At 36.8% G+C, this 19,099-nt stretch overlaps 2 protein-coding genes across 3 annotated transcripts in view; one reads left to right on the forward strand and one right to left on the reverse strand.

Annotated features, from left to right (window-relative positions):
- The first annotated feature begins 2,544 nt into the window (after positions 1 to 2,544).
- LOC110024248 (zinc finger protein ZAT9-like) lies at positions 2,545 to 5,349 on the forward strand. 2 transcript variants are annotated; one of them, XR_002293979.1, is made up of 3 exons: positions 2,545 to 2,838; positions 2,936 to 4,141; positions 5,199 to 5,349. XR_002293979.1 is itself a non-coding variant. In XM_020724109.1 (2 exons), exon 2 carries the CDS (start codon positions 2,936 to 2,938, stop codon positions 4,088 to 4,090), a length of 1,155 nt encoding a protein of 384 aa, XP_020579768.1. In that variant the 5' UTR covers positions 2,545 to 2,838; the 3' UTR covers positions 4,091 to 4,363. The 2 variants fall into 2 exon arrangements, 1 of the variants encoding a protein (XP_020579768.1); XM_020724109.1 differs by lacking the exon at positions 5,199 to 5,349 and having other exon boundaries at positions 2,936 to 4,363.
- A 1,403-nt stretch (positions 5,350 to 6,752) lies between these two features.
- Positions 6,753 to 19,099, reverse strand: part of LOC110024234 (probable trans-2-enoyl-CoA reductase, mitochondrial) — a 51,266-nt gene continuing 38,919 nt past the window's right edge. The window contains exons 9-10 of the mRNA XM_020724083.1: positions 7,497 to 7,615; positions 6,753 to 7,187 (exon numbers count right to left, since the gene is read on the reverse strand). Of these exons, the coding sequence (XP_020579742.1) occupies positions 7,094 to 7,187; positions 7,497 to 7,615 (213 nt within the window). The 3' untranslated portion in view covers positions 6,753 to 7,093. The remainder of the gene's footprint in view (positions 7,188 to 7,496; positions 7,616 to 19,099) is intronic.

The raw sequence follows: 19,099 nt of genomic DNA on the forward strand, positions 1-19,099 counted from the left end.
CTAAACAATTAAAAAAATGTCACTATCATGATAGAGAAGTTAAAGATAGCCAAGTTAAAAATTAGGGTTGTTGAATAATAGCATTAGTATTATAAAATAAAGTAGGATGAGGCTACCAAAAAGGAGAACACTAATAATATTGAAAGGGATCTTTTGATGTGTCAGTTCATGTCAAGTTTTCTTTTAGTTGAGTCCTTTAAGATGCTAGCAAAGAGATATGAAGACATCTAATATGTTGCACATTAATAACATCTTTTCTAAATATACTTAAATGATTGATAATGTTGGTTGCCTAATTCTAACTAAAAATTTGAACTTCATTGTGACGGGCTTCTTCATCACTATTTACCATGCTGCATATTAGAAAATTCTCATCGGTAGATAGATCTTATGTCTTAGCTCAGTATATTTTTCTGATACAGACAGAAAGAGATATGATAAATAACTAAATTTTTTACAACAAAAAACTAGAGAACGTGGAAAATTACAAGGTCTGGTCTAGTCAAAAAAATCCACTAAGAAATTGAAAGTACGGAGGTTCGTTATTTTCCTAAATCAAGGAAGATGTGATTATAAAACTATGTTGAAATTACAACTACATTTAAATAACCTGACAAATACAATCATATAAAGGGTAGTCAAAACAACAAAAACTATAGTTGGCAGCTACATTAGTAATAATTGGCTACAAGGGTCGTAATTAATGGTTATAAAAGTAGTAGTTGGCTATAAAAGTTGTAGTTGATGTTTATAATAACCATAGTTGATTGAAACAATTATCAGTGGTGGTTGACTGCGACCTCTCATGGTTAACAGTGATCTCTAGTGGTCAAAGGCAACCTCTGGTAATTGGCAGTGGCATTTAGTGTTCGATCACGATCTTAGGTAACCAAAGACAACCGCTAGGACTTTAAAGTTAAGTTTTAGTAGTCAGCTCACTCTCTTCTTTTCCTCTACTTTAAAGTGAAAAATAGAGGTCTAAGGTATCAAAACACTTCATCGGACAATCTAAAAGAATTCTCTTAATCACATCTAGATTTTCAATATTTAAGTTTCTTAATGACCTCAAAACTAGATAATCATAAGCTTATTAAATTCCTCTCGTAGAGATGCTCAATTTGATTATGAGCATGTCAATTTTTTATATTATTTTGCTTTCCAATTAATGCACCAAAAATTTTTATGACACTTCAAGTGTTTGATAAAGACTTAATTGGACTCAAATTGGATCATTTTTAGGTTCATATGGCTCAACTTATCGAGATAGTAAGTTTTGATTATAATTTTTTTTTTTTTGAAATTGTGGCCAGCATGATCATAAAATTTTAATTTGGAATATTTCTTGCTCAAAAGGCATTGAGATTTGTACCTGTTGATAAAAATTTCTTGATGACACAGTAGAGCTAAAGAGAAAATTATGCATTATGCCAACTAAGTTGTGATGGAATAGAAGTTGCATCAATCATAATTCATTTACTTTTGTGGAGTGAATGTGTTGGGCAATCGAGTTTGTTAATAAGTATGGAACCAATGGAAGTCAATTGCTAGCAAAGTTCCACAAATCAAAACACCTACGGGTAGCTAAAGTGCTAAGAATGCTCCATATCACCCAAAATAGAATATTCAAATTAAATGTTGTTATTGAGATATTTATTTCCTTTCCCATTACTCATTTTCTTCCAACATTACAGCTTATGTTTTCTATCTACGGTTTTAAAAAAATGTGAAAAGTGGAAGTTAGCTCTCTCAATGAAACAAGAGTATTTTATGTGCTAAGAGTTCTAAGATTATTTACAAAGATAAAAATATTACACATGGTCTTACGAAGTGCGGATGATCGTACATATATAGTGTATGATTTTGTGATTGGTCATCTATACGTATGGATGACTGTATAAAATATTTTTTTTCTATTAAAGATGTCCTACAAAGAGAAGACAAAGTAAATATAATCATAAAAGAAAATTAACAAAAATTGGAGATTATTTTTTAACTTAATTGAGTGTGACTAATGTAAAAATAGGGCCCACAGGCATTAGGACGGCTGAACGTGTGTGGAGAAGGGTGAGGTGCCTCTATTAATTCCCTTGTAATTCTCTAAATCAAAGCTCAACAAATTGGGATTGGAGGATCACTCCCAAGCAGTTGTGAAGGAATGAGTGTCAGACTTCTAACACCTGAAACCCGGGGGGACCTACACAACCCATGAAGCACGAAATAAATCCAATGAAAACCACGCGTGGATCGGGTAATGCTGTTTGATGCTCGGATGTTGCAGAGGATCCATGTTATCTGGCCCGTTAGAGCTGGAGAAAAGGAAGTAATAGTTGGGAGCGGTTAGTTTGGTATGGGATTCACTCATAGACACCTCGAGATCCCCTCATCCTTTAGCCACGTGGCACCCTCGAACCGTTCGATCCGTCGCGTAGGATTCTCGGTTCGGCACACGTGCTAACTCCCTCACACACTTCTATTTCTCTCTCCTCCCTGATCTCTCTCTCTCTCTCTCTCTCTCTCTCTCTCTCTCTCTCTCTCTCTCCTTTCCACTTTTAAGATTGCTTCATGCATGAATTTCTCCTCCCACCATCCTTAAAGCACAAAGAACAACTCGGAGAGAGAAACGAATCAACCTCCACCCCCTGGGCCCTTCAATCTCCCTGCGTCTCTCTCTCTCTCTCTCTCTCTCTTTCGCTCTCTCGCTCTCTAGCTCTAGCTCCTACTTAAGCTGAGAAGCAGAGGAAACAGAGCGCAGCGGGCAGAGCTCAGATCTGCTTCTTGTCAAGGGAAAGTGAGAAGGCCGAGACGATATGGAGCTGTGAATAGATTGCATACAAATCAGTGAGAAAATCTTCAAATTTGAACCGCAAAAGCTTCGGTTTCTTGAATTTCATAAAGGAGACTCTCATCCCCTGTTTTTCTTTTCTCTCTGCTTCAGATGGAGAGGCACCGATGCAAGATTTGCAGCAAGTGTTTTCCCTCTGGGAGATCGCTCGGAGGCCACATGAGATCACACATGCGCTTCTACTCTTCAGTAACAGAGCTTCAGAAGCTCGATAAGAGCTCTTACGAGCTTAGAGAAAATCCCAGAAAGACGTGCAAGTTGTCAGATTTTGCGGGCGAAGATCCAACATCGTCTTCTTCTTCCCTGAAGATAAAGCAGTGCAAGGTATGCGGCAAAGAGTTTCCTTCTTGGAAAGCTCTGTTCGGTCACATGAGATGTCATTCTGACAAGATTTGCCGCCGAAGCTTTGAAGCGGATGAGGAAAAAGAGGATCACGAAGAAGGAGAAGTTTCTTGGAAGCAGTGGTCGAAGATGAGTCCGGCGGCTTCATCTGTAACTGAGTACGAGCAGGAGCTAGAAGACGTCGCCGTCAGTCTCATGTTGCTCTCACGCGACATCAGCGGTTGCTGGTCGATCGCGGCCGAATCATCCGACAAGCAATCCGAGGTCATGGAAGAAGAGGTGCCGATCAAGCGATCTGGGGAATTCGAAGACTTGGACTGGGAGTACACCGGCGAAGCATCAGGAAAGCCAAAGATTCTGACATCAGCTGAATTTGGGAAGAAAAGAGCAAGGATTGATGAAAAAGGAAAGCACTTGAGTGCTCGTGAAGCCAAATTGGGAAAAGAAGAGACAAAATTAGAAAGCAGATATCAGTGCGAAGACTGCAACAGGAGCTTCCCCTCCTACCAAGCTCTCGGCGGCCATCGTGCCAGTCACAAGAGAATCAGGGGCTGCTGCTTCCCGAATCCCAATGCCGATTCTGACTACAAAATTGAGACTTTTGCCGAGCACATGACAGTTTCGGAAATCGAAGACTCCCATTCTAAGAAGAACAGAATTCATGAATGCAGTATCTGTGGAAAGATTTTTGGTTCAGGACAGGCGTTGGGTGGACACAAGAGGTCTCATTTGATGTCAAATGCAGATGCCGATAGTGGCGTCGATATGGCGGCGGCTGCTGCTGCTGCCGTCGAGGTTCCGGAAATGCTGGATCTCAATCTTCCAGCTCCTGTAGACGAAGAATCGAGCAATGAGAAGCCATGGTGGACTGGTGAGAGCATGATAAACTCCATCTCTAATAGATGAAGAAGAAGAAGATGCAAAGATCAGTACTGTATAGATTCTGCAAAACAAAAGGTGAAGTTAAAACTATCTGATTGGTTCATTCGTAATTTTTGGCTTGCTACCTTAGCTTTCTACTTGACTAATTCGACCTTAGCTTCTCATATCCTTTTATTACTTCAGTTCATGATCTAACAGGTGTGCAAAAAAAAAAAAAAAAGAAAGAAAAATTAAGGCTGCTCAGCTAGAGATTATAGTTTACTGAATTTGTTCTCATTAGTACCATGAACTCTTAAAAACTGGATTTTCTTTTTTCAACTCTATTGATACAGTTTAGGTTTGCTAAATGTTCTGAATGCTTCTTCAATGTTTGATGAAACATGGAATTTTCAGAAATTCATGTCAGTAAATTGGAATTATGACCATTGCTTTATATATATATATATATATATCAGTGCAAAGAAGTGATTTGATTTTAGTTCCAGAATCTTTGAAAATCTTGACCAATTAAAGTAGGTGGTCACTAGCATGCTCCAGGCATGAATACAGTGGCAAAATCTAGCTTCCATGTGAGGAGCTTTAGCACATTGGAAGTATGCACATCTGGCATCACAATTTGACCCAGAATTTATTGATTAATTTATTTATTTTATAGCTTTTGGACAATTTTCTTGAGGAAAATATAAGACTAATTCAGCTACATCTATGAATTTCCATTTGGTAACGATCAATTTTTTTCTAGATTAATGGCCGGTTGGTGTTCTTTACTTGGAAGATTAGATAGCAACAAAATAGTCCAGAAAATATATTTATATATTATTAATTAATATATTGCCTTTGCTATTTTGCTTGGTCTGCAAACAAAGCTATAAACCAAACAGTCCCTGTTTTTTCGTTTTATTTTAGCCAACAAATGCAATGCTTGCTTCGGCGTGAAGCTTCAAGCTTGAGTTGAAATGATTTTAATTAAGCTAATTATGAAATTAATTATGAGCTTAATTAAAAGCTTATAATGACTTATCTCCTATTTCTTTTCCACTAATTTATGCTTTCTTCTAGTTCTATAGACTTTTATAGCCGATTTGTATTGCTTTAGGAAGGTATTAAAGATTGAATATTTGTAATTGATTAGTTTTGGAAAGAGATGTAAAGGGGATGTGGTTTCCATATTGTGCCTGCTTATGACTCAATAAATAAAGAAGCATGACAGAGAAAATACTTTCAATCGAATAATATTAATTTGATTCAGTTGTCGCATTATTTAACTGAAATTCAGTGAAAATTTATCCATGGCACGGTTTGTTTGTTATTAAACTTTTATTTATTTTTGTAAAGAAAAGAAAGCATATGAATTATTTATGAGGTTTTGGGGTGAGTTGTGAACCGGTTTCATATACTATAATTTGTTTCAATTGCATTTTATTTATTTATTATTATTAAACTATGCTGTGGACTACAAGTGTCAGTTTAGATCAGCGTAACTCAAAAGGGGTGTTTAGCTGCAAGATCGAATTTACAATTTACGTTAGTAGGATTTATCAAATTCAGATTTCCGGCGAGCTCGTGACGGGAGCGAATGTCATTTTGGGTTCACTCCAAAATAAATTTAAAAATTTTGACTTGATTTAGAATCATAGAAATTGAACTTTTGTACTAAACAAGTCTGCCCATTTTGGCTTAGTGAAGAACTTAATCATTACGAGAAGAGGTCAGGATTGCCAACTTGTCCCCATAATAATACTACAAATGCTTGGAGAAATAATGCAAGATAACTTATTTTTGTATCGCTTGATATAAATAATTTGGGTATGCTAATTGGGCAATGATGATCAACATTAATTGATGACAAATGGTAACGATCAAGAGAGGTATGAAAGACTCCCAACACAGAGAGACAACAATCAAGTGATCATGAATGTCAACATCCATTATCAAAAGTTGACCTCCATCCAAAGATAGTTACAAGGCAGTGGCAGCTAAATGACAACAATAGTGGTTGATATTTGCTAACTTCAAAAACCCTTTCTTGTATAAAATGAGATATGATTTATAGTTTTTATTATAACAATTTAATTATCTTAACCAAAACTACACGCTCTCCGTGAAGTATCCTGTATTGATCCCTTTAATGGTAAAAGATTTTCAGGCTTCTCAGATGCCTTAATAATATTAGAACCAAGTTATCTTAAGACTTCTCATTCATTAAAATATTTATTTTGACTGCAAGCACACTGGAGACCATTCTATCCCCCAAATCAAGTTTAAAAAATTTTAATTTATTTTAAATAGATGATTTAAATTAATAAGATTTATACGCACAAAAAAAATAGTTCAAAATAGAGCCAAAGATGATAGCCCCTTCTTTTAGTTCGTGGCTAAAAACTGTTTCAATTCACATAAATCCATTAAAAAAGAATCGCATCGTAACATAATTAATCTCTTCAACCCCTCCCAATTGAAAGATTGAGCAATTCGACCATCAATTTTTATAATCCAAAACTCGTCACACTTCTGCTGGTAGGATGACAAACGGGATCACAGCAGTAGTTGGAACCAAAAATGATGCAGCGTCAAGGAAAAATAATTTATAAATATAATAAGGGTTTATTTGGAAGAATATACCAAACCATGATGCACCCACATTTGATATAAATTTCGAAGCATCCAATGCCTCACGCCTAACACATCAGATGCACAGATTAAAAATAATGTGCAGTAAATAATTAAAAACCCATACATGCATCACATGAAAATGAAATAATGCTGATGATCACCATGACATAATTGCCACTGTTTCTTTTTGGCAACAACACTTTTGATCATAAAAATAACGTAAGGCGAATAAAAACTGAGAAATTATTGATTGTGCGACAAAAGACATCACCCACATGTATTTTATGTTTAATTTTCCATTACTTAGCCTTATAATGGAGGGGATAATGCATATTGTATACTACCAAACAAGATTTTGAGACCGATTCATATAGAGGGACTCACAATCAGAGATGAAGGAGGCGGCGGCCGACATCAGAATTTAATAACCTGCTTAGGATGACGGCCATGTTTCCCCATTGCCTTTTGTAGCGCGATGTTGAAATCGCTGAAAGGAGCGAGTTCCATCCTGCATACAATCTAAATTTTAGAAAGATTTACACACATAACACTCAATTCCTATGTATTTACATATATAACACCTATGCATGAAAAAGCTGTGCTGCACTTCATAAAAAGTTAAATTGCTCGGTATTCTTGATGTGATAGGAAAGATTTGGATGGTATAGAAGCAAAAAAAGCAAAGTTTAGGTGTTAGATGTGTAAATGCATGGGAATGTTGTGGTATCTAAATTTTATTCTTCTTGCAGAAATGAAGGCTAATCTGCTCTGGCAACTGCAAGTACATAAAATAATAATAATAATAATAATAACTTACTCATATTTTAATTTGCCACTTTGGACCAAATTCAAGAGATAATCCATCTTTGGTCTGCAAACCATGGTGCTGTCGCTACTCATTAACTTTTGCAGCCAGAAACCTCGTAAACTAAGATCCTGCAAATGAAATCGTAAGTTCTCCTGAACTTGCAGAGAAAGAATTAATAAGAATATGTCTATTTTTACCATCAATTTTTATATATACATATATAAAACTATCACCCAAGTGTTTAAAATGAACTAAAATCATATATATTTATATGCGATACAATAAGTTAATCGTTTCATTGTGTTCTTCGACATTTACGTGTTATTATTACTATGAACAAATTTTAATTAAATGATAGTTTTATATAGTAGCCAAATGAAAACATCTACTAGCGTCGCAAAATTAGTTGTTAGGAAATTTGTGTGACCCAGAGAAGAATTGATTCAGACCGGGATGATACAGGGATCACGGTGTGGGACAAAAAAGACAATTGAATCACATCGAGATTTATTTTAATAGTGTGGCCGAGTATTTTTTTCTTTTTTTGAAATTTGGATTCCCAGCTTTCTTCGCCTTGCCATATTTTTGTATTTCAAAAGGTATTAGCTTGGTTACTTTTAAAGGACACAAATAGAAGGGAATAGCTATACTTTATTTTGCACTAGCATATAATTTTATAATATGATAAATACATTTTAAAAAATAATAGAAAACATTTTATTACGACTAAAAAAATCCATTTTTTTGGTAAAAAAATTGTGTAATGACGTCAATGGAAAGGTTATTCATAACAAGTAGTCCTGAACCTAGACTTCTAAATTATAAAGAAAATGATTGAATAAAAACTAAGATGAGATAATGCAACTTGAAATTTGAGAAGTTATTAACTTTTCAAGCGTATTGTTAAGAAAGATGAATTGAAAAATTTTTGTTGAGCTATAAGCCTAATGTGGGGAAAGATGGTGTTTCCCTTTACAAAAATATTATAAGGCCTTTAAGAGAATCTTCAAATAGATCGCAGCATACGATAGAAGCTTGATGATAGAATGAGGTACGGATTAAAAAGAAAATGGTTTTATGGACTGAAAAAAGAGAGTAATAAATCATCATTAGCTTTGTGGCTCAAACTAGCAATGTAGTGTTTATATTTTCTTTCTTTTTTTTTTAATTGCAAATGACAACTCTAATCAACACAACATTTGCTAAATAAAGTGAAAATTTAATACAATAATAAAAAAAAAAAACTTGACAAGATTGAGAGCTTGGGATTAATATAAAAAAATGGTTAGTATATGACATGTAATTTTAATAGATTTGATATTTATCAGTCAATATTACAGAAAGATACGCTGATAGATATCTAAATATTGCATCACATAAAGATAGATTATATAAAATTCAAATTTATCTTAAGATTGTATCAATATGAGTGTTGACGGTAAAAAATTAGGAGTTTTATATATAGGACACCTAAAAATCAATATTTATATATTAAGCATCTAAAGCTTTATATCTACATTTGAAACAACCCAAACCTTCCCCGAACATCAAATACAGCACCTCATCTCCCCTTTGTTTCGTCTCCTGCTTATCCTCACCCCGTCTGCAGGTTCAAACCACCAGACCTGATGAAAATGAGAAAGGAGCTGTTGTATCGGGATGGAGAAGAAGAAGAAGAACAAGCAAGGACTCTCACCAATCCGTTATACAGCGGCAACAACTCAGGACCTCGTTGGCATCAAATTAGGGAATCGATTGTCAAAGGTCAAGAAAACCAAGGCCTCGAAGCCCACATCGAATTCATCATCCACTAATTCCCTCATATCAATCCTAACCGGAGAATGCTGCTGATGCATTCTCCTTTCCTGAGAAGACATCTCAAAATAAGCAATTTCGTGGAGAGAGCAAGCAACGATGGACAGCAAACTTATTTCCACCAGTAGTAATGCAGGCATCGGAGAAGAAATCAAAATCAGGGGTTTGGAGAAGAGAGAAAATTGAGTATGAGAGACGGCGGATGTCCTCTATGTCAGGCAAGGATGAGTTGAGAATGTCTAGGCAATGGATGTTTCTGCCGTTTTTGGAATCGGAAAAGGTGTGAAGCTGAGCAGTGGCAATCATCGGAAACGGCGGTGGAGAAGCTGCTTATCCTCATCTGCATATTGCAGTCTGGCAGAAGGCGCTTGGTTGGAGTAGGGAAGTCCGGTGAATGTGTTGACGCCATGGGATGTGTTTCTTGAACTAAAAAAAATGAAAGAGCCAACGAGTCGCACGAAGAAAAGAGATGGAGTGTTGCATTTGATGTTCGGAAAAAGTTTAGGGTGCATAAAATGTAAAAAAGAAAAGTTCCGGTGCTTAATATGTAAATACTGATGAGAATGAGGATACATAAAGCCAACTAAAACCAGTTAAGGATGCTGCTAATGATGATGAATATGACTCGGAATAAATATTAACTTTGGTTCCAAAGAGCCCAACTCTTTCTAATCTAAGCCATTGACCCATGTTTATCTCCTAACATAAAATAGTAATAAAGCGAAGCTTAAGATCCTTTCACATTGCTCCAAAAGATTTTGAAAATCAAAATCCCATTATTTCTTATTTTGTTCATTTCTTAGTTCTTATATGCACAAAGAAATTATCTTCATATGATCATTATTGAACTTGAAAAGGCATATCATCGAATCCCACCAAAATTTGACCAAAAATAGATTCTATTGTAATATTTTTTTCAATATTTCGTAGACAGGGTGATGAACCACATAGCACGTGACTTGTGGTATTAATTCATGCATCCAAAATGCTAGATCTGGAGTTTGACTTCTTGAAAAGAAAAAAACACATGATAAAAGAGTTTTCCTTAACAATATCAATGAACAGTAGTTTTATTAGGAGAAAATTGCAATATTTCTCAAATTCTAAAGCTTTATAGAAAACATCATTTATTATCTATAGTAAATTTTAGCTTAACTTGTGCCTAAATTCTTGTTCAATACCTTTAAGGAAATAAATATTAATAATATAATAATTTGTAGACAAATGACATTTAGCTACAAGGCCATTCAACATACAAGAATACAATTCAAATTTTGGTTGAGTAAGTTTTAGATGGCTAGTAGGTCAACATGAAAGGCGGCAGAACCATGGCGTCGCCTTGGAGGAAGCATATCAAGGCAAGATTTTGGGCAGTAGTGAGGGTGAGGATACACGAGATTAAGGTCATGCCAGAAGCAAGAGCAAGCAATCAAATTCAGACATTGAATGTTGCGTTGAATGAATGAAGTTTTGCTTAGTGAATTTCTTCAAAATTCTTATATTGATCATGTAATTAGCTTTGTAAAATAATGAATAGTTTATATTTTAAACTTATATCTCATATCAACCCATATCAATTTTATTTTTTCAGCAGCATTTCACCAGAATATTTTGAGCAAGTTCTACAAACTTTATTTTAATGAATTCAACTCTTTTGAGATTAGAGATTTTGAATTGTTAAAGGATTATTCAAAGTCGTCTACGAATTTTGTAAAAAATAGGATTATCCCATCAAATATAGGGACATAATAGTTAAGCCATAAGAGTTATGCTTAAGTTTTTTTTTAAAAATCATACTTAAATTTATTTGTAATTGTAGTTTTTATTCTTTTGTTAATTAATCAAAAATATTGATGTCATATATAGAAATGGGGTGCCTAAGGTCTGACATATCAAAGCCCAATTTTGCTCAATCTGCTTAAACCAAAGAAAGTTGTGATGGACAAATCCCAACCCACCAAGAACCCAAATTCAATGGCTGGAGCAAATGATGTGAATCAAATGGGGGGGTTATCAAGTAATCAAGACTAAATATTGAGTGCCCAATACCAAGCACAAAAGTATTCAACGTCGAGAAAAAAAAAAGCTCACTCATCACCAATACTAACTTTCTAACAATACCCTTTATCCACTCCGTCAAAGATCAATGTCGAGGAAGCATCTCCAAGGTATGTTGAATGTACTTATAGTAAAACCAAGGATGGTCGACAAACATTAGAAGCATAGGCGAAACATTAAAAAAAAAATCTACAAAGAAAGAAAGAACATATTACATGTTACTATACAAAAAACGGTCAACGGGCAATAAGAATCATACAAGAAAAATAACGCAAGTATCTATGACTGAAAAAACACGAGTCCTCTTTACGCGCAAATGGGTCATGATTGGGAGCCCGGATTTGATGGTATCACTACCTCTTTTTTATAAGAATTCTTGGGGCATAATCTCTAAGAAGTCATGAGAGCGGTACATGAGTTCTTTTCCATGACTCGTATGCCCAATCAATGGAAGCAATCTTCAATTGTGTCGATCCCAAAATCGAAAAATATCGATGTTTTTCTGGCCTATCATCTCGTGCCAAAAAATTTATAAAGTGGTTTCCAAAGTTCTGGTTAACCGTCTCAAGAGTGTTCTATCAATCTTTATTTCCCCCAAACAAGGAGTTTTCGTCAGAATCGCTCTATCTTTGATCACTGCCTTCTTGCTCGGGAAATGCTCAATAAGCTCAAGCACTCCAAGGCGAAGTCTAGCCTCATGACCATCAAGATTGATATTGAACAAGTTTATGATAAAATGGGTTGGAAGACTCTGGAGGAAATAGTCTCTAGTAGTTGTCAGAGAGACTCTGGAGGAAATAGTCTCTAGTAGTTGTCAGAGCACCTTCCTCCTGGTGATGGTTTTTAAGCTGCATGGAGCAACCCAACTTTACTCTCTTAATTAATGGTAAACAGTCCCCTTGAATCAATGCCAAATGTGCCACCAAAGGAGCAGCACATTGCCTTGGTATTATATGCTCTGAGCTGCTCTCCCTTGTCTTGGTCCAATTGGAGGAGCACATTGGGGTGTGGTTAGCTAACAACTTCCCTCGTATTTTGCATATGCTCAATGCCGATGATATTATCCTCTTCTATAAAGTCTCAACCAGAGCGACCTAGCTCATATTTGATATTCTTGTGATTACTGAGGTTGGACTGGGTAAAAGATCAACAAAAATAACAAAGCCTTAATCCCACTACATGGGGTCGGCTACATGAATCTGTTTTCTCCACTGCGTCCTATTTAGTGTCATATTTTCATTTAGTTCTAGTAAACTAAGATCATTTTTAATACAATAAGCCCAAGTCTTCCTAGGTCTACCTCTGCCTTTCTTAACACAAGTCGAATCTAAAATATCTACTGTCCTAATCGGATCATCAGATGGTCGACATTTAATGTGACCAAACCATCTAAGACGACTTTCTCTAATTTTGTCCGTCACAGGAGCTACACCAACCCTATCACGAATATTTCATTTCGCATTTTGTCTCTAAGTGTAAAGCCACTCATTCACCTAATCATTCTCTTCTCGACAACACTTAACTTATTATTATGCTTCTCTTTTAAAGGCCAACATTCAGCGCCATAGAGCATTGCAGGTCTCACCACCATCTTATAAAATTTTCCTTTCAGTCTAAGCGGTACTTTTCTATCACACAAAAGGCCCGAAGCATTCCTCCACTTCAACCAACCAACTTGAATTCTACTCTTAACATCCCCATCTATATCACCATCACTTTGAATAACGGACCAAAAATATCTAAATCGTTCACACTTTTCAATAATTTGATCACCCAAAATCACACTTCTGTCACTAGATCTATTACTACTAAAATTACATTCCATATATTCAGTTTTAGTTCTACTTAAACGAAGGCCTTTAGACCTATTAATTTTTATTTGATATTCTTATTATCACACTTTTGTCACTAGAGCTATTAATTTTCCTTTCATTCTTTCTAAATCAATAATTATTTTCAACAAGGCAACCATCTCGTGGATAAGGAGAGTTACTAATATCTTCCATTTCTGAAAAGTTGATGAGATGATCGAATACCTTGGAGTTCATCCGGCATTACGGAAACTTTACAAGAGGGACTTTGCCAATTTGCTTCACCATGCTAATTTGAAGATTAATGCTAGGGGCATCCATCGATTGCGGGTCAGGCTGCCCTTATCAATTTCTCCTTCCTTCCCAAGGTTATGCACATCATTTCGCACAGCTTAGTCCCAGCAAATGTGCTACAGGAGCTTCAACATTATTACAAATGTTTCATGTGAAAAAGGGACTCGAACCGAAAAACCTTGCACTTTGTGGCATGGGACACGGTGTGCCAACCTGCTTGGTTAGGAAACCTTTCACGCCATCGAGAAGTGGCAAGAGTCCTTGAGAGATAGGGTACACTTGGCACATCGTACAAGACCGGGGCTCACTATTGCATTGATATCTCGAGAGCAAGAATGGAACAGAGATTTGACAAAAAAAATGTTTACCCGCACCACCTCTAATACCTGGAAGGTGATCTGTGACGGGGCATCTGCCCTCAAAACCATTACATGATGGAAGATTAGAGATGGAGGGCATATAAAAGTTCTTGAAGATGTTTGGATTCATAACAGATCACTTGCTAAGTGGCCCTGCTTTTTCGATGTCACCCTTTTGAGAATCTCCAACTTTTGACCCTAATCTCGAATGGTGTTTGGAGACATGAATTGGTTCGGAAATATTTTGGGCGGTTATGACCACCTGTATTCTTCAAGTCCTGATTTTTAGGGAGCTACAGAAGGATTGTTTGGAGCTTTTTCCAAGCACATGTTGGAAAAACTATTACGGCTCCAACTTATGAAGCCAAGTTCCCGACCAAAATAGAAGATTTCCTTTGGCTCAAAAAACTCCACTTACACCCCCTGGAAGGTGATTTCCTTCTTAGATTTCCCAACCATTACGCGATTCCTCAGAAAGTTTGGCTTCTTAGGCATGGTCTAACGAAGATAGCCCTTTGTCCTTGGGGTTGCCAAGAGATCGAACACCTGTCCCACATTGTGTCCAACTGCTTGGTGATAAGGCTGGTGACCCAAAGGCTTGCCAATTTGGTGTTCCAACTACCGAGATTTGCTATCTTTGAGGAAGCACTCCATGGTATTTCTCATGTCCGCAACTATGTCATTCCCCTTGACCGAATATATTGTTATATTGTTTACCTCTGTTGGAGAGTTAGGAACACAAAGGTTTATGGTCAATTGCACGACACTCCGACTACTATAGTTGCCTCTATTTTTTTCCATTACGGGAGCAGTGGAGTACGAGCCAACCAAATAGGTTGTTTAGCCAACATTTTTGCCCTTATCTCAAATGGTGCTTGGAGACATGAACTGATCCGAAAATATTTTGGGCGGTTATGACCACCTATATTTTTTAAGTCCTGATTTTTAGGGAGCTACAGAAGAATTGTTTGGAGCTTTTTCCAGGCACATGCTGGAAAAAACTATTACGGCTCCACCTTATGAAGCCAATCTCCCGACCAAAATGAAAGATTTCCTTTGGCTCAAAAAACTCCACTTACACCCCCTGGAAGGTGATTTCCTTTTAAGATTTCCCAACCATTATGCGATTCCTAAGAAAGCTTGGCTTCTCATGCGTGGTCTAATGAAGAAATCCTTTTGTCCTTGGGGTTGCCAAGAGATCAAAAATCAGTCCCAAATTGTGTCCAATTGCTTGCTGCTAAGGCCGGTGACTCAAAGGCTTGCCAATTAGGTGTTCCAGCTACCGAGATTTGCTATCTTTGAAGAAGCCCTCCATGATATTTCCCATGTCCGCAACAATGACATTCCCCTTGCCCGTATATATATTTATGTAGTTCACCACTATTGGAGAGCTAGGAACACGAAGGTTTATGGTTAATTGCACAGCACTCCGGTTACTATTGTTGTCTCTACTATTTTCTCATTACGGGAGCAGTCCCTAGATGGATCAAAACTAATGTTGATTGAGCTCTTTCCACCTCCTATATGACTAGATCCGGTGCTATCTTCCGTGTTGAGAAAGAAAATGCCATTGCTGCTCGGAGCCAAAATTTTGTTCATTGGGACATCGTCAGAGTCGAGTTACATACTATTCTTACGGTTAAGGTGAAAATATCAACATCATTTGTCTCTTGTGTAACTCAACAACTAGAAAGTTTTGCGAAGGCCATCTGAGCCTTAGCCAGGAAACAACCTTTTGACTTCCTTCAAGCAAATGATGTTCCTTCACACCAAGAGAGAGTGCAATCAGACTGTTCACTTTTGTGCTACATTAGCTTTAAATAGAAGTTATATTTTTAAAGATGTAAATGCTTGATAGTGATCTTACATCTGTTGAACTCATTTTTAGTGAGGTTTTAGTTTCCTACTTGCAGAACCCAAAATTTAGCCTTAGGAGTTCATTGTTGATTATCTTAGTAGACTAATAATGGAGCTCACCTCCCGTAAAACTTCAAATTACCTCTTGACCCATTTTTGTGAAGACCTCGCATGGGTAGTCCCAAGCACTCGAATCTTAGTTGGAAGGGGTAAGGACTAACATGTAGAGTGCCCGAAAATGAGTTCTCATAAGATCAGACAGCCTTAGGTGAACCCTCCGTGACTCAGCAACGCACTCGCTACACCACGCACGAAGTTGACACTTTTTTTTTTAGTCCGACTGTCGGCGAACTTGTCTGAACAACCCCGGATGACGAAAAGGACTACACGGATGTGTCTGGGACTTTAATTTTAGTCAAGGACACCTATATTTCTAAGCTTATGCGTGTGGACAAATGACACTAATATCGATGCACGTTTCTTTTTAATTAGCGGTGCGCGAGCCCGAGCTCAACCTAGGTTCGACTCGAGTTTGATACTCACGCTGAGCACGGACTAATCACCAGCTCACGTAATTTTGAATTTCAAAATTCAAAATTCAAATGAATGATTTAAAATGGTCTTTATAGAAAATGATTTGATGTAATCTTTTTTAATTAAGCTGCTGCCTGAAAGGAAAGTATTCAATTCCCCGCCAAAATTTTCGTGCAACGGCTACATCGATTAATTTGGCCCGCTCCTATTCTAAAAGGAACATCGGCTTCTTCCCTGAGTGCTCGGCACGATTCGAGACCCTCTCCACCGAAAAGCAGCATTCGATATCCCCTCTGGCCAAGAGAACTCTCTCGCTCGCTTACTTCCCCCAGCTCCTCTGCTCGATCCCGCTCGCCTCACGCTTCCGAGCGAAGCTCCTAATCAATCCCGCTCTTCTGCTTGCCCTGCTCGACAAGAAGAACCGAAGCGCTCGACTCCTTGCTGCGCCGAAGAACTCCGCCCAAACCCACTCGTCTGCTCCTCCCTTTCGTGTGCGACAAAGCTACCGCTCGGTTCCAGCTTCTCTTCTGCGAACAGAAGCTCTCGACCGAACTCCCTCTTCCTCTGCTCAATTCGGGTCCCCTCGCTTGCTAGCTCTCTCTCTCCCGCTCGACTCTGCTCGATTCAGCTCCCATTCAGCTCTCTTCCTGCTCGAACCCGCGAGCTCTTCCGCACGCAGAAGAAGCCCTCGGCTCTCTCTTTCTCCAACTATTACGTTGTAGGTAAGAAAGTAAAAATAAAATAAAATAAATGTGGGATATTTGAGTTTCTGTGATGTTTTCTTCTTTTGAGCAAAATGTAGTTAAATATTGTTTGAGGTTAGTTGCACAAGTCTTTGCTCTCCTGCATTAAGTTTTAAGTTTCAACTTAAGTGTTTGCAAGCTGTCCATCAAGAATGCCCTCTCCGGCGAGCAGTATATATATATATTTATATATATATATATATATATATATCCTTTTTTTTAGATCTGGGCATTCCCTTGATTGGTTTTATATGTTTCTGGAATTAGAGAGAGATTAATAGATGGTGTTGCTCTTCTTTAAATTTGAGGAAATTTCATGCACATCACTCAACTCTAATGTGTTTGCACATTTACATATGATGTATTTTTCCTTGTGAGACCTGATTCTAAACAATCGTTAATGTTGCTTCATCTAATGAAACGCTAAAACTACTAAAAGATATACGAATCTATAGGACGGAATTCATGAGGATTTGGTGGATATCTTCCCTCAGAGGATATCTTCCCTCAGATAATCTATAGAATAACTGTAGGGATGCATTCAATGAATAGAGATTTCTCTCTTTGATGGTGCTATGCTGAATTCTTTACAATTCCTTAGTTTTAAATTGCATATTTCCTGTTATGAACGTTAATTCAAGCTTAAAAGCTTAGCATCAAGATCTGAATCTCAAAATAATGAAGTTTTTTTTGGGCAATTTACATATGTACCACACAATTTTCATACATTCGCATATCTGATACCTAAACTTTAATGTTTACATATATGTCATCTGATTCTTATATGTTTATGTTTCTCACACCTGAGTTCCTTAAATTTGTTTACATATACACCACCTTACTTGTGCACGAGAAGATACATTTTAAATTTTAAGATTTTCTTTGAAGGATCTTTGTCGTATATAAAAATTCAATTCTTACATGTACACATATCTAACGCAAGTTATTTTCATACATAAAATCAAGGTGACGTGTGTAGAAATTGAAAGTTTAAGTGTTAGAATTGCAAATGCATAGGATTTGTGGGGTACGTAGGCGAATCTTCATTTGATTTTTTTTGGTCGGTTGTTCGATATTATTGTTATTTTGAAGAAGGGTCGAGATGTCATTCTAGTTTGTCGTTTTTACTGCTCTTTGCCCTACACTTCCGTTGTTTTGCGGCTTAACAAATGTCATTTGGAGTTGTTTTATGTGTTGTCTTTGAGCTTTTAAATTTTTGTTTGAAGCTTTTAAAAGGGGCTAATTTGAGAGCTGTTTTGAAAGTGTTGTCTTGCATTTATATGGGTGTTGTTTGAAGGTTTTAAAAGTACTGAAATGGAGTGTTTTAAAGTGCTATTTTAGGCTGATTTCATGAAGGATTTGGGTATCAATTAAGCGTTGATTGACATGTTGATTTGGAAGCATTAAATGTTGTTAATTTTGGGCTAATCAAAAACACCGTCTTAGAGTGGATTTAAACGCTCTTCTTGGGGCCTGATTTAGTTATAATTTTGAAAGAGTTTAAATGTTCTTAGGTCGACTCACTTGCTATTTTGTCCCTTGGCTTCGCTAGTTTTAGAAGAGGGTCGGTCTTCTTCTTTCTTTTGTTTTGTTTCTCTTGTCCAATGGTCAAGTCAAAAAAAAAAGGAATTTCTGATTTAATTACTTGGAAGGCACTTTAAAATATTTGAGGATTAGTTGGAAAACAATTAATTGATGGTAGAATACCTTAAATCACTTTAAGCACAAGTTAAAGTGTAGGCTTCATAGATTTTAGGAGCACACCATAGGTGAGAGGCCATCTACCTTTCATCTACCTAATTCTCAGTGTAAGCTTCCGAGATTTTAGAAACACACCTTTTGTGAGAGCACATTGTTAAACTCACTTTTGGTTGAGGTCTAGAAAACTTATTTAGTAGCCAAGGTCTAGCCATAGGACTTTCCTATTGACTAGTCTTAGAAAATTAGAAAAGGTACCCCCACCATTAGAAATTCAAAACTCTTCTTTTTACTCAACTTGAAATTCCACATATTGATCTTAACCTCTAGCATTTAGTAGGTAAGATCATTATAAGAGAATTCAAGAAGAGTCCCTATAGGATTACTTGGCTTTAGGGTCGACCCTGGGTGTTGACTTGGAACTAGGATACACCATATCTTCA

Source organism: Phalaenopsis equestris, unplaced genomic scaffold, assembly GCF_001263595.1.
Source record: "Phalaenopsis equestris unplaced genomic scaffold, ASM126359v1 Scaffold000251, whole genome shotgun sequence".
NCBI lineage: Eukaryota > Viridiplantae > Streptophyta > Magnoliopsida > Asparagales > Orchidaceae > Phalaenopsis > Phalaenopsis equestris.